At 42.1% G+C, this 13,187-nt stretch overlaps 1 protein-coding gene across 2 annotated transcripts in view; it reads left to right on the forward strand.

The window, feature by feature from the left end:
- Positions 1-13,187, forward strand: part of cdh8 (cadherin 8) — an 89,429-nt gene that overhangs the window by 46,859 nt on the left and 29,383 nt on the right. For both annotated transcript variants that reach the window (XM_061068204.1, XM_061068205.1), the window contains exon 3: positions 11,215-11,334. In XM_061068204.1, the coding sequence (XP_060924187.1) occupies positions 11,215-11,334 (120 nt within the window). The remainder of the gene's footprint in view (positions 1-11,214; positions 11,335-13,187) is intronic.

Below are 13,187 nucleotides of genomic sequence, written 5' to 3' on the forward strand. Positions count from 1 at the left end.
AAATCTACCTAATATTAAGAGATTTTTTACAAATTTTTGTTTGAATTTAGTCCTTCTCTCATGTGTTGTTTTTATTTTTAGTCAAATTGTAGTCACAAACAGGTCATGTTACTCAGATCACAGCCTGACTCAGCGGATGTAGGCTGCAGGTATAAGCCTGCCACTGTGCCTCATGGTGTTCTCCTTCTTTCCACCTTTGGCCTCTTTCCATTTTCAAAATACTCTACAGGAAACAACCAACAACCTCCGGGCTGCAACCTACACGCTGAAAATAGCAAGAACTCGATTGTGCTATCATACAGTCGACAGGGTTTTCTGTTTTTCATTTGAAGGGAATTAGCAGATATAGTGAGAGTGTTTGCATCCACCTTCTGCAAACTCAGCAGAATGATGTTTGTAGCCATACCATTCTGCAACACGGATACAGAGCTGGGGAGATGGATCTGCCTTTGTAAGACTAGTCAGATCAGAGATTTATCCTTTGTTTGTTCACTCTGCTTTTTCACTTGCATCCTCTAAGTGTTATAGTATTTAATTTTACTTCTTGTCTTTATTTTATTTAAATTGAATTATTGCTCTTATTGCACTGCTGAGCTGACCTGTGATTTCTCGGCCAACACTTTCCACTTTACTGACTACATTAACCAATAAACTTGAACTTTAACTTTAGTGTAGTAGTGATTTAGTACATTTTTCTAAGTACTATGAAATAAATGATGCAACAATTCAAGTTCGAATTTTTGATTTAAAAAAAAGCAATTATTTAGTCTAACACTGACAAATATTACTTTTACTGCTCTATTTCCCTCCAGCCTTTAAATGGAGGAATATCTACTCCTACCTACTACCTATTTCATTTGATAAGTAACACAATAATAAAATATATATTGCATACTTATTTTTGTATTTCAAGTTTGGGGAAGATGTTTATTTTAAAAAATACAAAAAATGTCTGAACCAATCTACGGATTTGCAGAACTCCAACACCCATGATTCAGAATAATGAAAAAATCCAAGTAGGCCAATCAGAGGCAGGGATGGGTCATCATCTCCTGAGGGTGAGGTGTTCATCTTTGACTCTATCATTAACTAGAGTAGGAAGCTGAGTGAGAAAATCAGTTATCTGGGTTTTTAAGATTATTACAAGCCAAGATCAACTTTATTTTTGGAAAATGAATGCACTTTACTCCCTGTTGCACTGTAGGTTGATAGCGTTCTTCCTTTCTCTTCCTCTTGCTGAAGAACCACTCTACTGAGACCAGGAGGCAAGTAGAGCAGTGTATGTCTGAACATGAATCTTTAAGTAGGCAAAACATGATACTTTCTAATTCCATTCTTGATATACATATACATTTTTATAGTGGGAATTTTGTCCACTAGTATCTTTCCATGGTGTTTTTCTCTGTCATGATTCTGTCAGATTAACCTCAACATAGACTTTGTTCTGTGTGTGTTTTGTAATGAAAAAAAATGTAACTCCAGCAAAAGCATATGGTATTACTGGATCCAATCTATCATAACACATTGTTCATTTTGTAATGGGTTTCCTCTCGATGCTTGGCATGGCCATAATCCTGTTTTGTTTCCTTTCATACCGCCTGTGGTAGCGTGCACAGTGGCTCTGCATTCACACATACACACACACACAGAAAGGAGTAAACACACACACTGGGGGTTTTCTGCTCTTGGCCACCGAGCGGCTCGGCTGGAACAGTATTGGGCTGCACGCCTCGTTACGGGCATTTTGGCTCGAGTGTATACATAAGTAATTCATTTCTGGTATTAACTAATAACTTTGATCTCTGGTTTCCACTCTCATGAGCGCGTGCTGATGTAGTAAATATGAACCGCAAGTTCATTTCCTACCACAGTTTTGCATTATGCTGAAACTTCTTTTTTTGCCTTTTTTCTTTTTAATCGAGGATGCATAATTCACATTAAACACCCCTGCTCCTGTGGCAGAGTTCTCAAATTAGGCTCCATTTTCTTCATTTAGCCATGATGAAGTTGTTCATTAGAAAATATACTTTGCCTGATTCTTTGTTATTACCTTGCCATTGTAAATGCCTTGGGAGCAATTAAACATGTGAAGTGCCCAATTTTCCGTCCTCGGCTCCCAGTCCTGAACTCTATCTGCATGTTGCACACATTTCCTATGAACTAATTAAAGTGAATCAATGACACAACCCTTTAAAATGGTGACATATGTCACGGCCATCAGTGGGGAACAAAGGACCCTCTTAATTATTTTGTTCCTGCCGTTCCTGTAAACGCCTTGTCAAGGCAACAGACTCAGTAGCCGACTCTATAAAAAACAATGTCATGTACCCTCGCATACACACCCACGCACACACACACACACACAAACACACACACACACACACACGCACACGTATTGTACACACACAATTATAGACAGACACACACACTGTCCCCTGTTTCTCTGTGACGGCTTCCTCTCTGTCTAATGAAATACTAGTAATTGTAGTACAACAATGACAATGTAAGTGCCTATGTGTGATGGTCCCCTTGCTCTTCAGAAGCGCAGCATCCCTTATCCATCTGTGGCTCTGGGGAACAATTTCTTGGATGCTGACAACCATATCTCATCTTGAAGATATATATATTTTTTCCCTTCTGTAAGACCTCCACTGGCCTGTGTTGTAAGTCTAATTTTGAAAAGTGTGTTACGGCCTGATATAAACACGTATTTCCTCATCTCTTTTTGCCCTCCTCTGGGTGTTTCTCATTCATTTGCCCTGTATCTCAGCTGCAGACCAGATGAAACATGCAGTTTAGCACGAGTATGCATTAGTTCTGTTATGAAGACTGATGGGCGGAGGGAGACCATGTTTTTCCCTGCTGCGCAATTATTTACAGTGGCCCCCTGTAATCTGAAATACTAACATCTTCCTGATATAAACATAAAACATCATCATACAGGAGGGTCTACGTGAGGGCCTCTACTTTTAGTCAGCGCCGGGGCTGTAGATCATGAGTGTTTTGTGTAAATGGTGACAAATGAAGGGGTGGGAGGTTTGAGACTGTGCTGGCAAATTACAAAAGGTTCACGTGTGCCAGTTGCTTACGAGCATGCTTATTTGTTTAAGGGTTTCCCTTAATGCCCATCTGCAGTGTTGCCATAAATGCCCATCTGCAGCACTGGAATCTAAAACTGGCTTTGACTACTGTAGGAAAATCAACTGGCGGTCCTCCAAGTGTGTCATCTTCTCCTCTGAGAGAAAAGACGGACGGGGATGGATGGATGGATGAAAGGAAGCCTCGACACGCTTGTTTCCCCACCTCGTTACAACCGTTTCTGTGTTATCAAGAGCTTTGGCCCTGCTACACTACAGCACAGCAATACACTTTGTATTCGACAACACGAATGTAGTGCTAATCTTAATTCTTGCATTGTACCCCGTGTGTGTGAACATGCATTTCAATCAAATAGTTGGTGAAAAAAAAGGCCCAAAATAGTGCTGGCGGCACTGCCTGGAGAGATGTGCTGTCAGTCTCCCTGTCTGATCATGAGCTATTATCCTCTCTGCCCACAGACAGGAGAGAGAGCTACACCAGTGTCTATGTGATCATGATCAATACATAATCACTTTCCTGTCACCGCAATGGCGCTATCAGGGGACAGTCCAGACCCATAGACCAGCCATTTTAGAAAAAGGCTTTGGCACGCCGTCTTCGTGACCTAGAAAGTGTGATGGTGTTGAACAGTGGCTAGGTGAATGCTGGACTCCTCTAAACTGTCAGGGGATGCATTATACAATTTCACAGTGCTCGTCTTTATTGAATTAGTTTGCAATGTGCTGTTGAAAGAAAAGTGATCGCTAGGAGAACAGAAAAAAATTGTTCTCTGACCGACAGACGGACAGTAAGCATGCAGTATACATAATTTATTACATGGCTTCGTCGAACACTTGTCTAACTGGCCAATGGATGTATTCGGAGGTTTGCAATTTCTGAATAATAGACTATCTTTCCACATTTAATCATGTCACTCCAAAGTCAAAAAGTCTATTTTTGTTCATAGTAATCAAATTACCACTGACAGCAGATGGAGGGTGAAGACATCCACGCTGAAGATTTTTCCAATACATTGTCAAATTTACCTGAGGGTAAACATTATAATGGCAGTGAGGGGCTCTGCAGTCTTTCTGCATTTCAGACAGTGAACATAGAAACAGATTTAGAAATGAGCCATGTGTGGCCAACGCATCAGAGACGGTGAGGAGAGACACAAACTGTGTGAAAAATATCAATTCTGCCACAGCATAAACTTAGCATTAGACACAGTGCACGGTGCATCTTGACAAACAAGCTCACAAACATCCTTCACTTGTTTGGTATCAAGCTTTTCGTAGTTTGTCGTGGTAGTGACAAGACTTTGACACCGGTGGAGTGAAGGATTCATAGATTGCTCAAATGAAGCGGAACAGATTTTTTTATTTTTGTGACTTGCGTCTTTACTTTTCTATTGGAATGAAGTGATTACTTTGACCACTTAGGGCAGAGCAGCAAGCTCTTAATAATACCATAACAGTTTGTTATGTGAAAACCTTGATCTGGCAAAACTTGTTAGCAAGTTTTTGCCAATTTACACATCCAGTAGACATGGAGCCACCATAAGCATTCATTTTGCAGTAGTGCCTCAATAAATGTAGTCAATTGAATCTGTTCTCTCTCATTTTAGCTCTGCTTTGGTCTCCACAGTCCCCTTAAATGAACGCCTGCCTCTTAAGCCTGTAAATGCTACATTATGTGCACTAGCTAGTGGTTTCCAGAGGTCAAAGCTTGGAATCTACTGAGGGAGAAGGGAGTGACACAAGACATTGACGTTATGGTAGCTTTTAGAGCAGTGTACAAATTTTAACCACCAAGTAGTTTGTATGTAACGAGCTGATATTTTGTGAAAGCAAATTTAATAATTTATTTCTTAAAGAAATTATCAAAAAGAGCTTCACTTCTTCTGAGACAACAACATTTTACTTCTTTAGCTGCTCTCACCCGCTGTTGACTAAAAGCTCTAGGCTACGAGACCGGGTGTGTATGTGTGTGTGTGTGTGTGATCCACTCATCCCCTATTTTTCTTCCAAGAAAAACTTTGTTTCATCTAATATCTGCTTTGTGCTTACCCTACAGTAGAAACAAACCACCCACAATTCTGCGCTGTTATGCACACTCCTGCATCTCTACCCCTCTGCCCCCCTCTCTCTATTTATCCCAGCGTTCCTGCCTCTCTCTTTCAACCCCTGCAGTGTAAAGCCAGTCAGACATAAACAGTATTGTTTTACCCGGGTAGGGCTCACAGCAGGGCACTGTTAGCCCCACGCCTGATGCAACCCACAGCTCTCCCCATGCCTCGGTTATATCCCTTCTCTATGGCTGAGCGCCCGCATACATATGAATGCCCCCTGTCTTATACCCTTCACGCTTCTGAGCTGGTCTGAGCTGAGCAGAGCTGAGATGTTACACAGCTGCCTTGCATGTTGGACGGAGGGATATTGTAGACAGTGTGGCATCCCAGCGATAGTAAATGAACTGTAATGACACAGTCTTTTTGAGTGATTATAGGTATGATGGTGCTTGAGCTGGGAGGACCTCCCTGTGGTGCAGTTTGCTGACATGTGCTAAGCATGCTAAGGGTGAATTCTGGGCAATAGTGTGGGTTGGGGGTGCATCTGTGTGACAGGGGAGCTCATAGTTTTGTTAGATAAACTAGAAAATAAAAAGCTTTGTGTGTGTCAATGTTATAATGAGGACTTTCTAATAGTCGTGTGCATGCAGTTTTTTGCATTCTGCGGTCGTATGAGGTTTTGTTTCATCTTTTATTTTTGATTCACCTAATTGTGGAGGAGCTCATCGCATGTCTCCTTTCACCGTTTCAAACAACGGTGTTAATTTGGCAAGAAAACGCAGTGTTCCTCATTCTCTCTTCATCATCCTGCAGCATTTTTTATGCCACCAGCTGGGTTTAACATCTAACATTTTTTTTACATTTGCACATTTTATCATGCTCATGTTTGTCAAATAAAACGTTGCATTTTTAATGGTGGAGATTTCCTCCCGACAAGTCCTCCAAAAATATCTAGCTGTAGATAAAGCCGCGGACTGGTGTGGTATTTAATTTTTCGAATTAATTTCCTCTCCCTGCCACCCTGCATTGAACATTAAGTGTCTGCATATGAGCATCTCGCTCCGGCTCAAACCTACATCTTTATGACCTTCCACTGTTTCATTATCCTTGCAATACTTCTCTGGAAATAAGCAGGCTATACGCAGATGAAGCTGTGTGGCGGGTTTGTGTGTCACAGAAATAAGCTGCAATGTCCTTCCCCAGCCGTGGTGTGTCACATTGGGCTGCATCCCCCAATTTATCCCCTCTCTGGTCCAGCGGAGATTCCTATTGATTTCCTATCACTGAGCCAGTGTACAGAGTAAATAGGAAGTGTGTGGCCTATTGTTTGTGTCACCTGATAAAAATAGAAAGCTAGACCCCCATGTCTTTATTCCGGGGGCCCGATCATGAGCCACAGGCCCTTCAACCGAAAAACTACAGCTGTAAATTTGATGTAAGTGGCCCATATACAGTAATGGCACCTTTGAAAATGATGTGTGTTTGAATTATCGGCATGCTATTAAATCCTGTGAACTTCCGGACGTGATTAATGAGATTACATTTAGTGTGGGAAGACAAGCGTAAAAGCAGGCTGTATTTTCATACATGCTTGATGCGTGTCACCCTGTGGGTTACTGCCCGAACCAACAGAGGGAGAGTGGTTCTCCCAGGAGAAGGATACATGCAATCTCTCAGTGTCTGGGCAAGTGAGACGAATCCATTTAGTCTGGAAATAGCATGATTGCCCTGACTGTACTTCTGCATCTCGAACAGGGTTGACCAAGAATAGGCTGTAAGTAACACTTTCCAGGTATGCTGCCAAAGCCGGAGGGCGCACATGACTACATGTGCGTTCCATGTGAAGATATGTTCCATTGTAGGCTTTTTACATGGCTAATTCCTCCATGCGCAGCTTTTGTTATGAAGGAGCCATTCAGCTTTTTCTATCCCTGGAAGTTTATCGGTGTTGTGATGCTATTATTGTAACTGCCACAATGCTACAGGCTTCAAATAAAAAGCCAGAGACAATATTCCTCCTACAATTGAGCTTATGGCCCTACAGCTGCTTCCATTTCTGCAGTGTCCCTGGAATTTCTGTGCATTATCAAGGGGAAGGATGAACTAATCTTGAAACAGGACCAAAACACTGGCTTTCCTAATCCCTCATTTTTTTTATCATGGGCGGTGAGGAGCATTTTACCCCTGTGGGAGGGGAAGAAAGAGGGAGCCATTTCATGCTTCACTGGTTCAACTGTTTTTATGAAGATTTTTTTTTTTTCCTACCCTCCACTACCCCCACTCCAATCCATAGTGTAACTGGATTTATAAAGGCCGTTTGCAATAGTCCGACACCTTTTAGAAGTACGAAGGTACTTTTCATAATTAGGGATGCGTAGATGGCTGCCTTCTCCCTATGTAGTGGTAGTAATTTAACTTTAAGAAAGATAAGGCTCTGTATCTCAGAAAAAAAGACGTGCAATTTCCTTAGCTGTCTCTCATTTTATTCATTTGACAATTGGCAAACACCTATGGCAGGGTATAATTTGCTTTCCAGAGTTTCTGCATGAGTACACCAATTTGGATTATTGCACACATCTGTTGGATAAAAGTCATACAATTAAGTTTCCTTCCATTCTTTCAGCCGATTTATTGGACATTCTATTTACTTATTTAACACATTTCTGAGAAGTTTCCATGTACGTTTTGTTCAGGCAGAGCTATGAACAGTCGACTCAGGTGTTATATACCAGCATCTGGTGTATTGATGTGATATTTCCACCAAACCCCATGCACTCTATTTGCCTGTAGAGTCATTGCAGTGAGGTGCGGCGCTAATGCCTATTAGTGAAATGTAATAACATACTCACATGCAAATTGCGAGTGAGTTTATGGATTAAAGCAGAAAATATTTCAGGTCTATCAGCAGCTGACATCAAGTTATAATGTCCACTTTTTTTTTTCTGAGAGACGGCAGGAACGCAGGAACAAAAAGAGCTCATTGATCCGCTGTGATCCAAACACTGCAGCAGGCATGGGTTGTAACAAGAGGTAGGAAATTTACAAAGTAAGCTCTGGCAACATAACAGCATAGGTCATCATAAGAGTATGAATTACTAGAACACCTCTGTCTCAGAGGAGCACTTGAGGCTCTTTCACTGTGAAATAATTGGGTTGCAACAGTGAAACTCCTTCTCCGGTTGGAGAGTAAAGGTGGCTTTTGCTTTGTGTTGCTGTTACAGGACCACAGACACAGTGTGGTGACTATTAATCAGCGGTGGACACATGTAGCTGACGGCATAAAGAGGGAGACAAGTTCAAACACACCATGCGGATCTGAAAAAACATCTTCGGCGAAGTCCTGTTTATGAAAGGCCCTCTGTGTTTTGCGGTGGTTACACTGAGCTGAAATGTTCGTTCTCTCTTTTTTTCTTAATAAAATATGTATTCCCTGAGTTTGTTTTGAATTCCATATAGGTTAGATGTATCTTTAGTCATCATTGTGCTCCACATTCGTCAGCCGGTCAGCTGGGGGTTGTCTCGGTGCTTGTAGAGCCGGCAAAAGCCGATATGCCAACAGAATACAGATGTCTGATTTGTGGGTTACACACTGTTAGTACTGTGTGCTTTGCAGGGACTGTGTTTCTGTCACATCTGGCACTGCATTTTTTATTTTCATGTTTAAATTCACGACAGGAGCCTCTGAATCACAGTGTCACAGCTAAAACTCGCACTTGGTACTTGGTACTACAAGCCTTTATTATTTTGTTTGGCACTCTGCGGTGGACAGACTTTGAAGCCTGTGGCAGGACCTGCGCCGTCTGCGACGAGGGACATCTCCCTTTGTTGTCAGAACACCTCTAAACATCTTTCCCTGAAACAATTACCATACCATCTGTAGCCTCCTGCTAGCGCGTGGCTCACTGTCAGCGTGTCAGCATCTTTTCTCGCCGTCTTTTTCCCCCTCTCCCCCTGACACACGCTCCCTCACACTGAGACAGATGAGGAGCCGGGTCACTGTGAACTAAAAGGGATATGTTTAATTAGTTAATAGTCACTTTATATTCAGTTTTTCCCTGATACCTTGTAATGGAGCTGTCAATGGCGGATTGAACTGACACTAATCTATTTTCTGATTTGCCTTGAGCGTTTGAGACTTAGTATATTGATTAAGGTCCCTGCATACATTTCCTGCAAACCTCATAGAGCTGCTTCAATAAAAAACCTTGTTGCTGCTACGTACAGTATTGTTGCTGTGGGAGTATTAGCTGATTGCTCTGGTGTTAAAGGAGTGGTGATATTAAATTAGCATGTTTTAAATACTCGTACCAACACCTACATTAACACAGCTAAACTTTTAATTGGACAAATCTCTCTACGCTGGCAAAAGTGTTTCCTTTGTGTATTGATGTGTGGGGCTCAGAGAGACAAGCGGTTTTAAGAGATAAATGTCCGTAAGTTTGGGGTCTGGACTTTCTCCGGAGTTTTCCTTTCACATGCGAAAAACTCAGCAGGAGAGGCGGGATGTAATGTATCAATTCTGCAGCGGAGATCACATGTTTTTATTTACACATCGACATCGGCACTTATCACCGAAAGCTCTCTTGACATCTCCGTCAGTGTATTCTTCGTGTGTGGCTCCACTGTTCCATGCTCAAATATTTGTTTCATTTTTGTTTAGTCTTTTTCATCTCTGCATCTGTCGAATCTGGTCATTATCTGGAGTTTGACTTGGGGCTGGCAGGAGAACCTCCGGAGAAAGTCCTGAGGCTCTCACTCGGATACTTTTGTTCTCTCATACAGCCCCTCAGGAGGTTCAGTGCAGGTCTGAAAACAGCTATATTGTTCATTTGATTGCCTTGTAGCCTTTAACAGGGTTTTCAGGTGACACAATACACCTGCTGCTGTGCACATTGTTCACATTCTTTACCTATCCAACACCAGCGGCGGTGGAGATCTTGTAAAAGCATAATTTGGCCATTAGTAGATACGGTTCCGGTTCCTGCTGCGTTATAATAAGTGTGTGCCACATCCATCACTGTCATGTTGATTTGCACACAAGCTAACGTACCCAGCAGAGGCTAGCATTACGAGAGGCTAGATGACTAATCAGCGCTGACATGACTGGTTTGCTCAGTTAGGCCAGACGCCCGTTATAACATATTTCATCTGGAGTCATGTCACATTTGCCACAAGCAATTGACACTTTGACGACAGAACTGTACACACACACACAATCGGGAGAAGAATTAAGGGCAAAGGACGACACATTACCAGCTACACATGCCGGGTTTAATATCATGTTGTTCGGCTCAAGAAGACTGAAACGTTCAATTGGTTACTTTTTCGTTCCGGTTCAGCACTGCTCAAAGTTATTACGGGGAGAGGGGTTGTCTAGTTTGTATTTTGCGGAAGGGGGTAAGAGTAGGATTTTATTTCCATAAGCGAAGGAGAGGGGCATTGAAAAGATTAGGTTTTATTTCAGCCTTTTTATTTCACACAGCGTCCACCTGTGCCAAGCTCATTTACTCACTGACGACGGTAATAAATAATCAGTGGCTCTCGTTTCAAAAATAGAATGGCTGCAATCTTTGGGATGGGCTATTTGCAATAATTTATCATGGGAAATTGTTGGATATTGTGAAATGTATTATTACATTTACATATTAAGTTTAAAATAGTACACAGATTCAAATTCTTAATGCACATTCATATTTTATGATTGAACAAGCTGTACCAATTCAGCCCTGTTTTATTATTTTGAATACAAGGGGGGAGGGTTTTTACGATTTTCTCCATCAAAGCAAGAGTGTGATGAACAATAGGGCACAAGCGATTGCTGCATGCTCTCTCCATCATTAGGATTTTCATACAGCCCCTTGCTTTCAAAAATAAAAAAAAAAACACATGAAACTCACTCTACACTGCTTTTATTTAGAGCAGCACAACAAAGTATGGCACAGATGAGACTGGACATTTGAACAAATCAAAAGCACACAGAGCGAAATAGTCTCATCTAAGTCCCCAGCGAAGAATAGGTTCCTATGGCGTCACAGTTAATAACGTTGTCTCTCTATGTTCCACAGGTACCACAGTTACCCGGGTAACAGCCACAGATGCCGACGATCCAGTGTATGGAAACAGCGCAAGACTGGTCTACAGTATATTAGAGGGGCAACCATATTTCTCTGTAGACGCTAATCTTGGTAAGTACAGTAGTTTGGTGTTTTAGGATTTTGCACTCAACAATAGAGGGGGCCAATATAATCCTGTATGACTTTTAAAAAAGGAGACACAAAAGGACGACACCTCTGTGGGGCAGACTGTCCAACAGAGCTCTTTGTGCTGTTATTCATTGTTTGCCTGACAAAGCCCGAAGAAGATCTCTGCGAGATCGAAACTTTGCTTCATTAAATTTAATGAGAGCTATTAATACAGTGTGCAAATGCTTTGTCTGTTTCTAACCAATGGAGAACATAATGTATTACAAAATGTAATCAATGGACGCCACGCCCATAATGGGAAGAAAAGGGAAGAAATTGGCTTTACAGTGAGACAGTGATTACATCTAAGGATTATTTCAATAGTCTTTTTCTTCCAGACAGGGGCCAAGCACATTAGGCCAGAACCTTTTAGTATTTAAACATTGTCCTTTTTCATTACCTGCCTCGACTGAGATAAATGAGCTTACAAGGTCACCTCAGGTCAAGTAGTGGGCTATCAGGGTTTGACCAAGCCTCGAGGTAAGTACATCGAAATGACAGTCACGAATAACATTACCTTAGAGGTGTCTGACTTATTATACGTTGATGTAAATGTGTAGTGTGACCTCTGACCTCACCTCTGAAGCCTGTTTTAAGCTTTCAGGACCTCCAGCAATATAACCTGGATGTTTGGATTGCAGCTGTGGCCACTTTGAGCAGTGGGAAATGATTAGAACTCCACATTGGAAATGAAACGCATTTAATGAATAAATAAGCATCGCGTCCCAATTCATCACCTGGTTAATTATTGCAAGCCCTGCAATACGAGCCGACATATTGCCGCCACAGTGTGTGATTTCAGATAGCATGGCGGAGCTCCAGAGTCAGAGGCATGTCAGCCATGCCGGCTCTGCCTTTCCGACAAGCAGGTGTGACAACGGCGGCTCTCTGCAAAAAAGAAACAATGCAACTAATAGGTGTGTGTACCTTTAACACAGAATAGTGGAGCGTAATAAAAAGCCGTCACGCCACGCACAGGTTGTGTGAAAGGGGCGAGAAGAGAGCTTTGTTTGCCTGTCACCCCCCCCAGCCACTTCCTGGCCACTCTCTTGCTGATAATCAATGCGAGCCATCATTCATTCAAAAATGATGTTCCCCGTGAACATAATCCAGACATCGATTATGTTGCCACCGCGCTGTAACTGGCGAGGTAATTTAGAACCATATAAACAAAATGTCCAAGACGCAAGGTTGTGATCTACGAGGAAATCAGGTCTGCCATTTTGGCTCTGAAGTCGGAGGGCTACTCGGTAAACTGTGACATCTAAACACGAGCTGAAACATCAACAAGCCATCTACATCCTGATTACATGAATATACATGAACGTTCCGCTGTATATCTACGGAAACCATATCCCGCTGGCACTCGCGCTGCACAGTCCTCCTGCTTAAAGGATCTTTTTTAAAACAAATTCTTTATAATTCATTAAAATATCATTAATATGCATGGTTCAGTTTGTATGAATTTCTAATGTTGTCTGAGTGTTGGCAGCTGATGAAGGCTGCCAGGACAGTGGATTTCAATGAAAGACAGAGGCTGAGGTGACATCAGCCAGCGAGTGGGGGGGGGGGGGGGGGCCCGCCTGCAGGTGCTACAAGTTGCCGAGATTCCAGCAGGTAGAAATGCAACAGCTTCCCCACCTGCTGGCCCACCTGAGGTCATCTCTCTCTGTTGTGGTGCATTAGGTTTTAAAATGCGTATGATTCCGAAAGGACACAAAAGGGGTTTGTGGTAAAAAGAAAAAAAAAGCACTTATCAGTAGACCACATGGCAACTATGTTAATGAGTGTAGTTA

This window comes from Limanda limanda, chromosome 3 (assembly GCF_963576545.1).
Source record: "Limanda limanda chromosome 3, fLimLim1.1, whole genome shotgun sequence".
In the NCBI taxonomy this organism is placed as follows: domain Eukaryota; kingdom Metazoa; phylum Chordata; class Actinopteri; order Pleuronectiformes; family Pleuronectidae; genus Limanda; species Limanda limanda.